At 46.1% G+C, this 19712-nt stretch overlaps 1 protein-coding gene across 3 annotated transcripts in view; it reads right to left on the reverse strand.

The window, feature by feature from the left end:
* sncb (synuclein, beta) overlaps positions 1 to 18989 on the reverse strand; it is a 39575-nt gene extending 20586 nt beyond the window's left edge. For 2 of the 3 annotated variants that reach the window (XM_031789507.1, XM_031789506.1), the window contains exons 1-4: positions 18850 to 18979; positions 16285 to 16426; positions 8931 to 8960; positions 8427 to 8512 (exon numbers count right to left, since the gene is read on the reverse strand). In XM_031789507.1, the coding sequence (XP_031645367.1) occupies positions 8427 to 8512; positions 8931 to 8960; positions 16285 to 16405 (237 nt within the window). In that variant the 5' untranslated portion in view covers positions 16406 to 16426; positions 18850 to 18979. Of the gene's footprint in view, positions 1 to 8426; positions 8513 to 8930; positions 8961 to 16284; positions 16427 to 18849 lie in introns of all 3 variants that reach the window. The other variant, XM_031789505.1, reaches the window with a different exon arrangement.
* Positions 18990 to 19712: the final 723 nt, after the last annotated feature.

Genomic DNA, 19712 nt, shown 5'->3' on the forward strand with positions numbered 1-19712 from the left:
TGACTGGCTGGCTGACTGGCTGACTATGCTAACTGACTGGCTGACTGGCTGGCTGACTGGCTGACTGGCTGACTGGATGACTATGCTAACTGGCTGGCTGGCTGGCTAACTGACTGGCTGGCTGGCTAACTGACTAGCTGACTGGATGACTAGCTGACTGGCTGACTGACTGGCTGACTAGCTGACTGGCTGACTGACTGGCTAACTGACTGGCTGGCTGACTGACTAACTGACTGACTGGCTAACTGACTGGCTGGCTGTCTGGCTGACTAGCTGACTGGCTGACTGACTGGCTAACTGACTGGCTGGCTGACTGGCTGACTAGCTGACTGGCTGACTAGGCTGACTGGCTGACTGACTGGCTGACTAGCTGACTGGCTGACTGACTGGCGGCTGACTGACTGGCTAACTGACTGGCTGACTGGCTGACTAGCTGACTGGCTGACTGACTGGCTAACTGACTGGCTGGCTGTAGCTGGCTGACTGGCTGGCTGACTGGCTGACTATGCTAACTGGCTGGCTGACTGGCTGACTATGCTAACTGGCTGGCTGACTGTCTGGCTGACTGGCTGACTATGCCAACTGGCTGGCTGACTGACTGGCTGGCTGGCTGGCTGGCAAACTGACTAGCTGACTGGCTGACTAGCTGACTGGCTGACTGACTGGCTAACTAGCTGGACTGGCTGACTGACTGGCTAACTGACTGGCTGGCTGACTGACTAACTGACTGACTGGCTGACGGCTGACTGGCTGACTGGCTAACTGACTGGCTGACTGGCTGACTAGCTGACTGGCTGACTGACTGGCTAACTGACTGCTGGCTGTAGCTGGCTGACTGGCTGGCTGACTGGCTGACTATGCTAACTGGCTGGCTGACTGGCTGACTATGCTAACTGGCTGGCTGACTGTCTGGCTGACTGGCTGGACTATGCCAACTGGCTGGCTGACTGACTGGCTGGCTGGCTGGCTGGCAAACTGACTAGCTGACTGGCTGACTAGCTGACTGGCTGACTGACTGGCTAACTAGCTGACTGGCTGACTGACTGGCTAACTGACTGGCTGGCTGACTGACTAACTGACTGACTGGCTGACTGGCTGACTGGCTGACTGGCTGACTAGCTGACTGGCTGACTGACTGGATAACTGACTGGCTGGCTCACTGGCTGACTAGCTGACTGGCTGACTGACTGGCTAACTGACTGGCTGGCTGACTGGCTGACTAGCTGACTGGCTGACTGACTGGATAACTGACTAGCTGACTGGCTGACTGACTGACTGACTGACTGACTGGCTGACTGGCTAACTGACTGGCTGGCTGGCTGACTAGCTGACTGGCTGGCTGACTGACTGGCTGACTGACTGGCTAACTGACTGGCTGGCTCACTGGCTGACTAGCTGACTGTCTGGCTGACTGGCTGACTATGCCAACTGGCCGGCTGACTGACTGGCTGACGAGCTGGCTGGCTAACTGACTGGCTGGCTGGCTGGCAAACTGACTAGCTGACTGGCTGACTAGCTGACTGGCTGACTGACTGGCTGACTAGCTGACTGGCTGACTGACTATGCTAACTGACTGGCTGGCTGACTGACTAACTGACTGACTGGCTGACTGGCTGACTGGCTGACTAGCTGACTGGCTGACTGACTGGCTAACTGACTGGCTGGCTGGCTGACTGACTGGCTGGCTGACTGGCTGACTAGCTGACTGGCTGACTGACTGGTTAACTGACTGGCTGGCTGACTGACTGGCTGGCTGACTGACTAACTGACTGCACAGTTTCTATGGCGTCTAAGTCCATTTGAGTCCATAGTGTTTTTCCGGGTGTCTGCTGAGAACTGCCTCTCTCTGCTGTAGTCCCACTAAACCCAGGAGAATGTCTGTCACTGTTAGACTAGACTGTTAGACTAGACTGTTAGACTAGACTGTTAGACTAGAAACAGTCTATTTTCTCTATCCAGATCCTTCAGTTGTCTGTCTGTCACTGTTGAGCCCATCATGAAATGTCTCTTTTCAGAACAACGCTTACAACAACAAAAAACACATGAATTGAAAAAATATGTTATTATTATCAGTGGTTTTTAGACATGTGTGACATTTCTACGTGTCCATTTCTCATGTGTTTTTTCCTCCTGAAATAAAATATCCCCACACATTTATTTGACACAATTTCCAGCTACATCCAGTCCAGGGACCGACCAGGACCAACCCTGCTTCGACCGGGACCAACCCTCCTTCGACCAGGACCAACCCTGCTTAGACCAGGGCCAACCCTCTTTCAACCAGGACCAACCCTCCTTCGACCAGGACCAACCCTCCTTTGACCAGGACCAACCCTTCTTCGACCAGGACCAACCCTGCTTCGACCAGGACCAACCCTGCTTCGACCAGGACCAACCCTCCTTTGACCAGGACCAACCCTCCTTCGACCAGGACCAACCCTCCTTCGACCAGGACCAACCCTGCTTCGACCAGGACCAACCCTGCTTCGACCAGGACCAACCCTTCAACCAGGACCAACCCTCCTTCGACCAGGACCAACCCTCCTTCGACCAGGACCAACCCTGCTTCAACCAGGACCAACCCTCCTTCGACCAGGACCAACCCTCCATCGACCAGGACCAACCCTGCTTCGACCGGGTCCAACCCTGCTTCGACCAGGACCAACCCTGCTCGAACCAGGACCAACCATCCTTCGACCAGGACCAACCCTTCAGCCAGGACCAACCCTCCTTCGACCAGGACCAACCCTCCATCGACCAGGACCAACCCTGCTTCGACCGGGTCCAACCCTGCTTCGACCAGGACCAACCCTGCTTCGACCAGGACCAACCATCCTTCGACCAGGACCAACCCTCCTTCGACCAGGACCAACCCTGCTTCGACCGGGTCCAACCCTGCTTCGACCAGGACCAACCCTGCTTCGACCAGGACCAACCCTCCTTTGACCAGGACTAACCCTGCTTCGACCGGGTCCAACCCTGCTTCGACCAGGACCAACCCTGCTTCGACCAGGCCCAACCCTCCAGCAGTGGAATGAAGGGTACTATGTTGCAGGAATAAATGTGCCAAAACTTGCAACTGGAGAAAAGGCAGCATAACCAAAGACCAGGGTAACATTACCAAAGACCAGGGTAACATAACCAAAGACCAGGGTAACATTACCAAAGACCAGGGTAACATTACCAAAGACCAGGGTAACATTACAAAAGACCAGGGTAACATTACCAAAGACCAGGGTAACATTACCAAAGACCAGGTTAACGTAACCAAAGACCAGGGTAACATTACCAAAGACCAGGGTAACATAACCAAAGACCAGGGTAACATTACCAAAGACCAGGGTAACATTACCAAAGACCAGGGTAACATTACCAAAGACCAGGGTAACATTACCAAAGACCAGGTTAACGTACCCAAAGACCAGGGTAACATTACCAAAGACCAGGGTAACATTACCAAAGACCAGGGTAACATTACCAAAGACCAGGGTAGCATTACCAAATGCCAGGGTAACATTACCAAAGACCAGGGTAACATTACCCAAGACCAGGGTAACATTACCAAAGACCAGGGTAACATTAGGAAAGACCAGGGTAACATTACCAAAGACCAGGGTAACATTACCAAAGACCAGGGTAACATAACCCAAGACCAGGGTAACATTACCAAAGACCAGGGTAACATTACCAAAGACCAGGGTAACATTAGGAAAGACCAGGGTAACATGACCAAAGACCAGGGTAACATTACCAAAGACCAGGGTAACATAACCCAAGACCAGGGTAACATTACCAAAGACCAGGGTAACATAACCCAAGACCAGGGTAACATTACCCAAGACCAGGGTAACATTACCAAAGACCAGGGTAACATTACCAAAGACCAGGGTAACATAACCATAGACCAGGGTAACATTACCAAAGACCAGGGTAACATAACCAAAGACCAGGGTAACATTACCAAAGACCAGGGTAACATAACCAAAGACCAGGGTAACATGACCAAATACCAGGGTAACATTACCAAAGACCAGGGTAACATTACCAAAGACCAGGGTAGCATTACCAAAGACCAGGGTAACATTACCAAAGACCAGGGTAACATTAGGAAAGACCAGGGTAACATTAGGACAGACCAGGGTAACATTACCAAAGACCAGGGTAACATTAGGAAAGACCAGGGTAACATTACCAAAGACCAGGGTAACATTAGGAAAGACCAGGGTAACATTACCAAAGACCAGGGTAACATTACCAAAGACCAGGGTAACATTACCAAAGACCAGGGTAACATTACCAAAGACCAGGGTAACATAACCAAAGACCAGGGTAACATGACCAAATACCAGGGTAACATTACCAAAGACCAGGGTAACATTACCAAAGACCAGGGTAGCATTACCAAAGACCAGGGTAACATTACCAAAGACCAGGGTAACATTAGGAAAGACCAGGGTAACATTAGGAAAGACCAGGGTAACATTACCAAAGACCAGGGTAACATTAGGAAAGACCAGGGTAACATTACCAAAGACCAGGGTAACATTAGGAAAGACCAGGGTAACATTACCAAAGACCAGGGTAACATTAGGAAAGACCAGGGTAACATGACCAAAGACCAGGGTAACATTACCAAAGACCAGGGTAACATAACCCAAGACCAGGGTAACATTACCAAAGACCAGGGTAACATAACCCAAGACCAGGGTAACATTACCCAAGACCAGGGTAACATTACCAAAGATCAGGGTAACATTACCAAAGACCAGGGTAACATAACCAAAGACCAGGGTAACATTACCAAAGACCAGGGTAACATAACCAAAGACCAGGGTAACATTACCAAAGACCAGGGTAACATAACTAAAGACCAGGGTAACATGACCAAATACCAGGGTAACATTACCAAAGACCAGGGTAACATTACCAAAGACCAGGGTAGCATTACCAAAGACCAGGGTAACATTACCAAAGACCAGGGTAACATTACCAAAGACCAGGGTAACATTAGGAAAGACCAGGGTAACATTAGGACAGACCAGGGTAACATTACCAAAGACCAGGGTAACATTAGGAAAGACCAGGGTAACATTACCAAAGACCAGGGTAACATTAGGAAAGACCAGGGTAACATTACCATAGACCAGGGTAACATTACCAAAGACCAGGGTAACATTACCAAAGACCAGGGTAACATAACCAAAGACCAGGGTAACATGACCAAATACCAGGGTAACATTACCAAAGACCAGGGTAACATTACCAAAGACCAGGGTAGCATTACCAAAGACCAGGGTAACATTACCAAAGACCAGGGTAACATTAGGAAAGACCAGGGTAACATTAGGAAAGACCAGGGTAACATTACCAAAGACCAGGGTAACATTAGGAAAGACCAGGGTAACATTACCAAAGACCAGGGTAACATTAGGAAAGACCAGGGTAACATTACCAAAGACCAGGGTAACATTACCAAAGACCAGGGTAACATTACCAAAGATGAGACCGATTTTCGGGTTGGCTCATGGTCCTAGTAAACACCACTCTATCTCTGCCACCTTCTTTCACCACAGACGTCTCATAGTCCTGGCAAACACCACTCTATCTCGGCCACCTTTCACCACAGACGTCTCATAGTCCTGGTAAACACCACTCTATCTCGGCCACCTTTCACCACAGACGGCTCATAGTCCTGGTAAACACCACTCTATCTCGGCCATCTTTCACCACAGACGTGGGAGTGGGACATGCGGTGGATTGAGACCCAGATATCTCTAGCTTCAACTGACCAATTTTGTTGGGGACTTTTTTTATTATGCTAATTAGATTTGCGCGGTGGGCACGGACATCAACTCGAGTGGGTTAACCATGTTTCGAGGCTATACACTATTTGTTTGTATTTACAAACATTGGAATAAAACAAACGTATATATTCTGGTTTCTTATGGGGTATAAGAGTTTAATTAAGCTCATGAGGCATTACATTCTTCAAGAATCAATGGGTACATGTAATGCATATCTAAACGGATGTAGTAACTACGGTTTGCCTCTTTAACAGGCAGTGACCTTCATACAGCAGAACTACACAGAACTACACAGAACTACACCGAACTACACAGAACTACACAGCAGAACTACACAGCAGAACTACACAGCAGAACTACGCAGAACTACACAGAACTACGCAGAACTACACAGCAGAACTACACAGCAGAACTACACAGCAGAACTACACAGAACTACACAGAACTACGCAGAACTACACAGAACTACACAGCAGAACTACACAGAACTACACAGAACTACACAGAACTACACAGCAGAACTACACAGCAGAACTACACAGCAGAACTACACAGAACTACACAGCAGAACTACACAGAACTACACAGAACTACACAGAACTACACAGCAGAACTACACAGCAGAACTACACAGAACTACACAGCAGAACTACACAGAACTACACAGAACTACTCAGCAGAACTACACAGAACTACACAGAACTACACAGAACTACACAGCAGAACTACACAGCAGAACTACACAGAACTACACAGAACTACACAGAACTACACAGCAGAACTACACAGAACTACACAGCACTACACAGAACTACACAGAACTACACAGAACTACACAGCAGAACTACCCAGAACTACACAGCACTACACAGCAGAACTACCCAGAACTACACAGAACTACACAGCAGAACTACACAGAACTACACAGCAGAACTACACAGAACTAAAACAGACAGTTTATTAGGTACACCCCATCTAGTACCAAGTTGGACCCCCCTTTGCCTCCAGAACCGCCTGAATTCTTCGTTACATGGAAACATTGCTCGGTTTTGGTGTCAAGGGACCTAACATGTGCCAGAAAAGCATTCCCCACACCATCACACCCCCACCACCACCAACCTGTACCATTGACACCAGACAGGATGGGGGCCATGTACTGATGCTGCTTACGCCAAATCCGGACTCTGCCATCAGCGTGACGTAACAGGAACCGGGATTCATCAGACCAGGCAATGTTTTTAGCTGATAGGAGTGGAAATCGGTGTGGTTGTCTGCTGCAATAGCCCATCCGTGACAAGGATCGACTAGTTGTGCGTTCCCTTGTTGCCGTTCTGCACGCCACTGTTGTACTGCACCGTTGTTGGCCTGTTTGTGGCCTGTTACGCTGCACCATTCTCCTTCGAACTCTCATCAATGACTTGTTTTCGCCCACTGGACTGCCGCTGAATGGATGTTTTTTGCATCACTCTCGATAACCCAACTGACACGGCCGTGCGTGAAAAAGCCCAGGACGCCCGGGACGTTTCTGAGACACTGAAACCGGCGCGCCTGGCTCCAACGATCGTACCACGCTCAAAGTGGCTCAGGTCGCTCGTTTTGCCCCGTTCTAACGTTCCATCGAACGGTATCTGAATGTCTCGATGCCCGTCTGGCCGGATTTATAGAGCGTAGCCTAGTGGTTAGAGTGTTGGACTAGTAACCGAAAGGTTGCAAGTTCGAATCCCCGAGCTGACAAGGTACAAATCTGTCATTCTGCCCCTGAACAGGCAGTTAACCCACTGTTCCTAGGCCGTCATTGTAAATAAGAATTTGTTCTTAACTGACTTGCCTGGTCAAATAAAGGTAAAATAAGAAAATACAGCCACGGCCACGTGAATCACAGTCTTTAGGAGCCAAACATGAACGTGAATGGAGGGTGATGTTCCTAATTAACTGGCCACTGAGTTTATGTTACCATTTCAATGTGATCCAGTAAACCTGCCCCCCCCCCCCCCCCTGTTCTGTCCACTGTTCTGTTTCACATGTACGAAGACACATTATTAACACACACACGTGTACGAAGACATTCGACATGTGAAAATCTCACTTTCACATGTGGAATTGCAAGTTCACATGTGAGGTTGAAATGATGATATTTGCACTTGAAAATAATTAACATGTTGTAGTAGCAATGTGTCCGCTGGTGGAATTAGGTTGACCACATCTAGAAAGCACCAATGTGGGACAAGGGAATGATTTTGTGGGACCCTGTTCTGTCCACTGTTCTGTCAATGTCCCACAAAATCATTCCCTTGTCCCACATTGGTGCTTTCTAGATGTGGTCAACCTAATTCCACCAGCGGACACATTGCTACTACAACATGTTAATTATTTTCAAGTGCAAATATCATCATTTCAACCTCACATGTGAACTTGCAATTCCACATGTGAAAGTGAGATGAATGTCTTCGTACATGTGAAACTGCTTATTTGATTTTCAAAAATAAATGACGTTTTTTTCTTCTTCTGTGTGTGTGTGTGTGTGTGTGTGTGTGTGTGTGTGTGTGTGTGTGTGTGTGTGTGTGTGTGTGTGTGTGTGTGTGTGTGTGTGTGTGTGTGTGTGTGTGTGTGTGTTAGTCGTACGTTCATGTCAGATGGGAACTCGTCCTTCTTCCCCAGGCCGGTGGCAGCAGCGATATTCCCCATGGCTCCACCAGCAAGGTCCTTCGCTGCATCATTACACACAGACACACACATTATTAACACACACACATTAACACACACACATTAACACACACATCAAACACACACACAAATTAACACACACACATTATTAACACACACACATTATTAAGACACACATTATTAACACACACACACACATTAACACACACACATTATTAACACAAACACACATTAACACACACACATTATTAACACACACACATTATTAACACACACACACATTATTAACACACACACATTATTAACACACACACACACACATTACTAACACACATTATTAACACAAACACACACACATTATTAACACACACAAACATTACTAACACACACACACACACATTAACACACTCCTGATTGGTTCAACATCTGAACTAAAGACTTAACAGTAAACAGTCAACGTACCTGAACCAACACCATCTTTGGCCTTGGTGCCTGAAAAGGGAGAACAACATATCTGTTACCAGATTACAATGCTACATTACCACACCATGATCACACATCGTGTGTTACCACATTAAAATGATACATTACCCCACCATTATCACGCATCATGTGTTACCACATTAAAATGCTACATTGCCCCACCATTATCATGCATAATATGTTACCACGTTAAAATGCTACATTATCCCTCCATTATCACACATCGTGTGTCACCGCATTAAAATACTACATTATCTCTCCATTATCATGCATCGCCACATTAAAATACTACATTATCCCTCCATTAGCATGCATCGTGTGTTGCCACAATAAAATGCTAAATTCCCCCACCATTATCATTTGTCACCACATTAAAATGCTACATTATCCCTCCATTATCATGCATCATGTGTGATCACATTAAGATGCTACATTATCTGTCCATTACCATGCATCATGTGTTACTTCATTCCAAATCCTATGTTTTCATCCATAATGATAATTATCTCAATTGCATTACCAACACATTCCTCTTTAATACACACACAGTAAACGAGGCATTACCATCTAAACAACGCCTCGACATACTATATTAGCCGTTTCTGAGAAGGCATTATTAGAGGACAATCGTTCAACTTCTACCAGACCATTTACAGCTGAGTGTATAGCCACAGCAAGCAGCAGGTGGGATGTGCAGGTGCAAGAGTGATTAAGCTGACTTTCCGATAGCATCTTACCTGCATTGCTCTGTAGTATCTAAAGTTGTTAAATGTAACGTGAACAAGTATTATTACTAAAAGAAGCTTTCATATCAAACCCGACGTCCCGAGTCATTACTTTGAAGTTAGTTAATCTAAAACAGACACAGTGGTGGTGATAGCCTAGCTAGACATCTGGGGTAATAGGATCTCAACTCACTGGAGACGTCAGGACCTGAACTAGAGACTAGGGATATGAACATATCTGGTCTCTCGCTGTCTGTCTGTCTTGTCCTCATCATAACCCATGAAACAGTACCAGGCCCAGGGGTGGTGGTGCTGGGGGGGGGGGGGGTGTTAGTGCTGGGGGGGTGGTGGTGCTGGGGGGGGGGTGGTGGTGCTGGGGGGGGGGTAGTGCTGGGGGGGGTGGTGGTGCTGGGGGGGTGGTAGTGCTGGGGGGGGTGGTGGTGCTGGGGGGGTGGTGGTGGTGGTGCTGGGGGTGTGGGGTGCTGGGGGGTGGTGGTGCTAGGGGGGTGGTGGTGCTGGGAAGGTGGTGGTGCTCGGGAGGGTGGTGGTGCTGGGAAGGTGGTGGTGCTCGGGGGGGTGGTGGTGCTCGGGGGGTGGTGGTGCTGGGGGGTGGTGGTGCTGGGGGGTGGTGGTGCTCAGGGGGGTGGTGCTGCTTGGGGGGGTGGTGGTGCTGGGAGGTGGTGGTGCTCGGGGGGGGGGGGGGGTGCTTGGGGGGGGGGGTGCTGGGGGGGGGTGCTGGTGGTGGTGCTCGGGGGGGTGGTGGTGTTGGGTCGATGTCCTGGTTTGTCTCTAAGACATTATATATCTTTACCAGTCTAATCCCGTCTAATCCAGTCTAATCCTGTCTAATCCAGTTTGGTTTGTGCACATCCCCTGATATACCAGTCTAATCCTGTCTAATCCAGTCTAATCCTGTCTAATCCTGTTTGGTTTGTGCACATCCCCTGATATACCAGTCTAATCCTGTCTAATCCAGTCTAATCCTGTCTAATCCTGTTTGGTTTGTGCACATCCCCTGATATACCAGTCTAATCCTGTCTAATCCAGTCTAATCCAGTCTAATCCTGTTTGGTTTGTGCACATCCCCTGATATACCAGTCTAATCCTGTCTAATCCAGTCTAATCCTGTTTAGTTTGTGCACCAGAAGCAGAACCTTATTATCTGATCCAGACAAACTGTGACTTGGAGTCTAAGTATCTTAGTGTTGTGATACTGTAGCGCTGATGTCAACATCTGAACTAAAGCCAATTTGTTGTGACCATGCAGGACATAATAATTAGTTATATTTCCTTGCGGTCAAAATGAGCAAAATAATTATGTTTTTTGGAATTTCTGATGTTCCCTGACTGTCTAGTGTTCATTTAGGTGATTATTAGAGAGCTGTTCTAGTTTGTCTCTGTCATGACCATGACCTATCATGATCCCTGACCTCACTACCATGACCCCTGACCTAACTATCATGACCTCTGACTAACTATCATGACCCCTGACCAAACTATCATGACCCCTGATCTAACTATCATGACCCCTGACCTAACTATCATGACCCTTGATCTATCATGACCCCTGACAGTTCCCCTGGAGACAGTCTCTCAATGTGTCCCTGTAACTGTCCCTCTGGTCCCCTGGAGACAGTCTCTCACTGTGTCCCTGTAACTGTCCCTCTGGTCCCCTGGAGACAGTCTCTCACTGTGTCCCTGTAACTGTCCCTCTGGTCCCCTGGAGACAGTCTCTCACTGTGTCCCTGTAACTGTCCCTCTGGTCCCCTAGAGACAGCCTCTCACTGTGTCCCTGTAACTGTCCCTCTGGTCCCCTGGAGACAGTCTCTCATTGTGTCCTTGACATAAAGGCCTGTAACTGTCTCTCAGTTCCCCTGGAGACAGCCTCTCACTGTGTCCCTGTAACTGTCCCTCTGGTCCCCTGGAGACAGTCTCTCATTGTGTCCTTGACATAAAGGCCTGTAACTGTCTCTCGGTTCCTCTGGAGACAGCCTCTCACTGTGTCCCTGACATAAAGACCTGTAACTGTCTCTCTGGTCCCCTAGAGACAGCCTCTCACTGTGTCCCTGACTCACAAGCTGTCACCATTACACCAAATACAGTGACATAAGGTATGCTGTCCTCACCCATACTCCCCCCTCCTTCCCCTCTACCTCCCCCCTCTCCTCACCTCTTGTTCCAGTTCCTCACCCTTCCTCCTCTCACCATTGGTTCAGTACCTCACCCCTCCTCCTCTCACCATTGGTTCAGTACCTCCCCCCTCCTCCTCCATCCTCTCACCCCTCCACTTTGTAACAAAAGGTTAGAGGCCCTGTATCTATTGTAAAAAAAAAAGGTTCCAAAAGGGTTCTTTGCAGAAGGATAGGGTTCTACCAAAAACTGTTTTCATCAGAAGAACCCTTCTTGGAAGAAAAAGGTTCTTTGAAAGGCAAAATGTTATACCTAGAACCTTTAACATCATAAGAACTGTTTTTGGAAGAAAGGGTTCTTGGATGATTATTTGGAAGGAAATAAGGGTTCTACACAGAACCATATATGATATTTCCCAGCATGCTCTATTGCAGGGACATTTTTAGAATGGTTGGTTGTACTGTAATATCTGTGTTTTTGCATGTATATTGATTGGTTGATTCATTTGATGCTACACAAAGAGGAATCACATCTGGTTTTATAAACTCATCTGTTAGTAATTGGATTTATTGCACCCATTACTGAGATGTTCATTCTAGTTTAGATGATTGAAGTAGTTTCAGTATTCAATCTTTCCTACCCTGGCAGTTATTCTGGATGTAGGTTGAGGATGATTTACTATTTCACTTGTTGGATATCCTAACTCTGGCTAGAATCCAATAGGAATTACACATCAATTTGCAAGCCAGCATAATGTGACTTGCAGGCCTGATGTGGCCTGTAAACCAGGAGTTTCCTAACACCACCGTGTTAGGGTGTAACTAGGCCCTGAAATAAAGGCCTTGTGATATATTTAATTAATTGTCATAAAACAATTGTATTTTAAAGGCTAATAAGGCTGGTGGAACCATTCATAGAGTGTTCTAGGAAGAACCCTCCAAAGATAAAATGGTTATTTGAAGAACCCTACATAGAGGGTTTAAGATAGAACCATACACAGAGGATTTTAGATTAAACCCTACACAGAGGGCTTCAGATAGAACCCTACACAGAGGGCTTCAGATAGAACCCTACACAGAGGGCTTCAGATGGAACCCTACACAGAGGGCTTCAGATAGAACCCTACACAGAGGGCTTCAGATGGAACCCTACACAGAGGGCTTCAGATAGAACCCTACACAGAGGGCTTCAGATAGAACCCTACACAGAGGGCTTCAGATAGAACCCTACACAGAGGGCTTCAGATAGAACCCTACACAGAGGGCTTCAGATAGAACCCTACACAGAGGGCTTCAGATGGAACCCTACACAGAGGGCTTCAGATAGAACCCTACACAGAGGGCTTCAGATGGAACCCTACACAGAGGGCTTCAGATAGAACCCTACACAGAGGGCTTCAGATAGAACCCTACACAGAGGGCTTCAGATAGAACCCTACACAGAGGGCTTCAGATGGAACCCTACACAGAGGGCTTCAGATAGAACCCTACACAGTGGGCTTCAGATAGAACCCTACACAGAGGGCTTCAGATAGAACCCTACACAGAGGGCTTCAGATAGAACCCTACACAGAGGGCTTCAGATAGAACCCTATACAGAGGGCTTCAGATAGAACCCTACACAGAGGGCTTCAGATAGAACCCTACACAGAGGGCTTCAGATAGAACCCTACACAGAGGGCTTCAGATAGAACCCTACACAGAGGGCTTCAGAAAGAAACCTAGACAGAGGGCTTCAGATAGAGCACACAGCCACGCAATCTCCATAGACAAACATTGGCAGTAGAATGGCCTTACTGAAGAACTCAGTGACTTTCAACGTAGCTCCGTCATAGGATGCCATCTTTCCAACAAGTCAGTCCGTCAAATTTCTGCCCTGCTAGAGCTGCCCCGGTCAGCTGTAAGCTCTGTTATTGTGAAGTGGAAACATCTAGGAGAAACAACGGCTCAGCCTCGAAGTGGTAGGCCACACAAGCTCACAGAACAGTACCGCCGAGTGTTGAAGTGCATAGCCCATAAAAACCATGTGTCCTCAGTTGCAACACTCACTACTAAGTTCCAAAATGCCCCTGGAAGCAACATCAGCACAATAACTGTTCGTTGGGAGCTTCATGAAATGGGTTTCCATGGCCAAGTAGCAGCACACTAGCCTTACATCACCATGTAAAATGCCAAGAGTCGGCTGGAGTGGTGTAAAGCTCGCCGCAATTGGACTCTGGAGCAGTGGAAATGCGTTCTCTGGAGCGAAGAATCACGCTTCTGGCAGTCCAATAGACAAATCTGGGTTTGGTGGAAGCCAGGAGAGCGCTACCTGTCCGAATGCATAGTGCCAACTGTAAAGTTTGGTGGAGGAGGAATAATGGTCTGGGGCTGTTTTTCATAGTTTGGGCTAGAACCCTTAGTTCCAGCTCGGGGGAAATCTTAATGCTACAGCATACAATGACATTCTAGATGATTCTATGCTCCCAACTTTGTGGCAACAGTTTGGGGAAGGCCTTCTCTGTTTCAGCATGACAATGCCCCAGTGCACAAAGCAAGGTCCATACAGAAATGGTTTGTCGAGATCTTCACTCGCCTGCACAGAGCCCTGACCCTTTGAACACTGCGAGCCAGGCCTAATCGCACAACATCAGTGGTCGACCTCACTAATGATTGTGGCTGAATGAAAGCAAGACCCCACAGCAATGTTCCAACATCTAGTGAAAAGCCTTCCCAGAAAAGTGGAGGCTGTTATTGCAACAAAGGGGGGACCAACTCCATATTTTGAAATGAGATGTTTGATGAGCAGGTGTCCACATACCTTTGGTCATGGATTGTATCTGTGAGCACATATTTTTTATTTGCCAATATGCATATTTTCCCTGTAAATTATATCCATATCATAATGCCCTGCATATAATGTAGACTGCTACTGCCAACCACATACTTCCATACATTCATAGTGCAAAATCCACAGTAACCTACAGAATGAACCCATAGTAGCCTGCAGAATGAACCCACATTAACCTACAGAATGAACCCATAGTGGCCTACAGAATGAACCCACAGTAACCTACAGAATGAACCCATAGTAGCCTGCAGAATGAACCCATAGTGGCCTACAGAATGAACCCACAGAAGCCTGAAGAATGAACCCATAGTAGCCTGCAGAATGAACCCACAGAAGCCTGCAGAATGAACCCATAGTAGCCTGCAGAATGAACCTACATTAACCTACAGAGTGAACCCATAGTAACCTGCAGAATGAACCCATAGTAGCCTGCAGAATGAACCCATAGTGGCCTACAGAATGAACCCATAGTGGCCTACAGAATGAACCCACAGTAACCTACAGAAGGAACCCACAGTAACCTACAGAATGAACCCATAGTAGCCTGCAGAATGAACCCACAGAAGCCTGCAGAATGAACCCACAGTAACCTACAGAATGAACCCATAGTAGCCTGCAGAATGAACCCATAGTAGCCTACAGAAGGAACCCACAGAAGCCTGCAGAATGAACCCACAGTAACCTACAGAAGGAACCCACAGAAGCCTGCAGAATGAACCCATAGTGGCCTACAGAAGGAACCCATAGTAGGCTGCAGAATGAACCCATAGTGGCCTACAGAAGGAACCCATAGTAGCCCGCAGAATTAACCCATAATAACCTGCAGAATGAACCAACAGTAACCTACAGAATGAACCCATAGTAGCCTGCAGAATGAACCCATAGTAGCCCGCAGAATTAACCCATAGTAGCCTGCAGTAACCTGCAGAAAGAACCAATAGTAGCACGCAGAATTAACCCATAATAACCTGCAGAATTAACCCATAGTAGCCCACAGATGAACCCACAGTAGTCTGCAGTAGCCTGCAGAATGAACCCATATTACTCTACAGAATGAACCCATAGTAGCCCGCAGAATTAACCCATAATAACCTGCAGAATGAACCAACAGTAACCTACAGAATGAACCCATAGTAGCCTGCAGAATGAACCCATAGTAGCCCGCAGAATTAACCCATAGTAGCCTGCAGTAACCTGCAGAAAGAACCAATAGTAGCACGCAGAATTAACCCATATTACTCTACAGAATGAACCCACAGTAGTAGCCTACAGAATGAACCAATAGCACAGAGAAAATGCCTTGTTGGCATTGATGGATTAATTATGCTTCACTACGACACGCTTCAAAGAGAAGCCATAACATCCCACTAAAGATGACAAAAAAGACCCACCCATTTTTCAACCAATAAAAATACATTATCTTTGGACCTATAGCGTCGCTTTACGAGGCATTATATATATATATATATCAGCGTTCTCAACGCTCATTGGTTGCTGCATCCATCAAGCAATCTCTGTTGAACACGACTCGCCCGCTTGGCAGCCACTCGTGATATGCATGCATTACATTGAAGCCATGGATATCACAGGGACCGGATAATCCAATTCAGATTGCTTTCGGTCTAACGTTTCTAAAGGTCGGATCTTACCGATAAACATGGCGCCTTCCTTGGTCTTTTCCGCCGCCAGCGCAGCTCCCTCCTTAGTCTTCTCCGCGGCGATAGCCATGCCGTCTTTAGCTTTGGACAACCCTTTCATGAACACATCCATCTCGACCCTGGTCCTGGAGCTCTGGAGAGATGCAAAGAACCATGAATCACGTCCCATGTAGTCTATTGTATCGGCCTATAGTCGTAAACCGTAGTAATGTGGTAGGCCTAGTACTAGTACTAACGGCTACCCATATCGACTTCAAATGTATACACTGTCCATGGTCCTGAAACAGAGCATTTTTTATGAATTATTTGGTATGGTCCTGGAGAGAAGGAAATGAGATCCATTACAGCACTGATTGTCAGAAGTTTATCATGCGTTATTATACACAAATATGTGGTACAATTATGTGGTGTTATTAATTACATGGTAATTAATGATTGTTTTTGACGGATTGATTGCTCTGCATAGAGACGAACCATGAATTATCATTAGTATGTATGTATTATAGGCCCAGCCGTAGTTATTTTACCTTACATGGCAATGGATAGCAATTCCCGACAAAAAAAATAACTGTCCGTGGTGCTGAAAGAGTGTGTTTCAATTGTGTATTCTGAACGATTTTTATTCGGTATGACTCGGTTATGGGGCGGCAGGGTAGCCTATTGGTTAGAGCGTTGGACTAGTAACCGGAAGGTTGCAAGTTCAAACCCCCGAACTGACAAGGTAAAAATCTGTCGTTCTGCCCCTGAACAAGGCAGTTAACCCGCTGTTCCTAGGCCGTCAGTTAAATAAAGGTAAAATAAATAAATAAAATTGACTGTGGTTGATTCATTGACAGAAGTCAAGATGTTAATAGTTTAACTGAACTAAAGTATAAACACAACAGGCAACAATTTCCCCACGGAGGTACAGTTCATATTAGGAAATCAGTCAATTGAAATAAATGCATTAAGGCCTTAATCTATGGATTTTACATGACCTGGGCAGGGTTGCAGCCATGGGTGGGCGTGCCAGGAGATAAGCCTACCCACTTTGTAGTCAGGCCCAGCCAATCAAAATGAATTTTTCCACTACAAAAGGGCTTTATTACAGACAGAAATTCTCCTCAGTTTCATCCGTTGTCCGGGTGACTGATCTCAGAGTATCCCCCAGGTGGAGAAGCCGGATGTGGAGATATCGCGGTGGCCTGGTTTCATGTGGTCCGCGGTTGTGAGGCCGGTTGAACTCACTGACATATTCTCTAGAAAGATGTTGAAGACGACTTAAGGTAGAGAAATGAATGTTAAATTATCTGGCAACAGCTCTGGTGGATGTTCCTGCAGTCAGCATGCCAATTGCACGCTCCCTCAAAACTCGAGACATCTGTGGCATTGTGTTGTGTGACAAAACTGCACATTTTAAAGTGGCCTTTTATTGTCCCCAGCACAAGGTGCACTTGTGTAATGATCATGCGTTTTAATAATCTTCTTGATATGCCACAACTGTCAGGTGGATGGATTATCTTGGAAAAGTAGAAATATTCACTAACAGTGATGTAAATTTGCGCATAGAATGTGACAGAACGTTTTCTGGGTTCTTTTACTTCAGCTCATCAAACGTGGGACCAACACGTTGCATGTCGCGTTTATATTTTTTTGTTCAGTATAGCTTTCACTGTTTCCCTTTTCTCTTCAGTTGTTTTCTTTCTAATACCCTAGCTGTCACTTTGTGTCTTGGCTGTCATTTAAAGCGACGACGGAAGAATGGGGACGGATAGAAGCAACGCCCTCCCTCCCGTTTCACCATAGGCTGCGATAGCCAAACCCTCCGCCATAGACCAGCAATTATAGTAAATGCATTATTCACTCAAACCGTTTAACACGTTTTTTTTTCTTCTCTCCATCTCCCTTTTTTCTCCAATGGCATGAAATATACAGAGAGAGAGAGAGAGAGAGAGAGAGAGACAACATTTTTCAATGAAATGGTTAAATGTGCACGCGCTCATGAATTATTACTGTGGTAATATTACTCTCGATGGCGACGCGATCTGAGGACAAGCCAGGAAGTTGCCTTTGCACGATATTTTCTCATCACGGTCACCATATATATTTTGTCAATAAATATGGATATGTCTACAGGGTAGAATTCGAAATTTAAAAAAATAATTCGATTAAAAAAAATCAAATACACGATTTAAATCAATAATTTCGATGTGTTAATATGCTAATACTTATTAAGCTACTATACCTTATAGAGAACGGTCATTCAAGGAAATTATGTGTCGAGTAGAATTTTCTCATCAAATGCAACAATTGCTCTTTCTGCCTTTCATTAAACGGATTGAATTCAACGTGTTGGTTATCTTTAATTTACATATTTTTACACTTCTCAGTTACATCACACACACACATATTTGTAGACTTGTAGTCTTATTTTTCTCTCTATCCCTATAACAACGTCCTATAACAACGTCCTGTTAAAATGTCGATATGTTTTCCATACAACCTCTAACCCGTTGTTTCTTTCTATCGACGCCAGACACAAATATCCCAGAAAACATCATTAAAACGTCATTTTACCTTTTTACTATATATGACTTGTTTCCTCAAGGTTCCACTGCCCAGCTGATTCAAATATCGCCTGAACGGGAGCTGCTATCACAGACTGATCGCTGGGTAGGAGGGTTCTCCTCGGGATACTCTGTCTGTTGACCAATAGGGAGCGGCCGACCACGTAGACCTCCTTTTCATTGATCATTCCAACAGCACCAGCTAGGCTTTCTGTCTAACAGTTAACAGATACGTGTCCTGGAGGCTCAGACTGACGGGCATAATGGGAAAATAAGCTTAGCTTTAATTCAAGAGAGCTCACCGTCTAGACCTACCCTATTTTCTGCTCAAGTCTCTTGTTCACTACCACCATTGTGGAGGACTTATAAAGCCTGTATCTCCGCCATTTCCCCCTTCCCAGTCCATTGCCAGAGGCTACACTATGTACACTATGTAATGATGCTGATGGAAGAACGTGTATACAACAGCTATCTGAATCATTTGAATAGTAATTCGCTCTGATAAGTTTTACCAAATGAAGGACCGAGTAAAAACAATGCAGAACACACAAAATCATCATCATCATCATCATCATCATCATCATCATCATCATCATCATCATCATCATCATCATCATCATCATCATCATCACTACTGTCTTCATCATCAACACCATCATCATCATCATCATCACCACTACTGTCTTCATCACCACCATCATCATCACCACTCTACTGTCTTCATCATCACATCCATCATCATCACCACCACCACCACCATCACCATCATCGTCATCGTGACCATCAATCACATAGTCTTTACCCTTTAAAATAGAATAAACATAAAATAATTACTTATTATATTCATTCTCAGAGCATGTGTCCGACAAGGAC

The sequence above is a fragment of the Oncorhynchus kisutch genome, linkage group LG15, assembly GCF_002021735.2.
Source record: "Oncorhynchus kisutch isolate 150728-3 linkage group LG15, Okis_V2, whole genome shotgun sequence".
Taxonomy (NCBI): domain Eukaryota; kingdom Metazoa; phylum Chordata; class Actinopteri; order Salmoniformes; family Salmonidae; genus Oncorhynchus; species Oncorhynchus kisutch.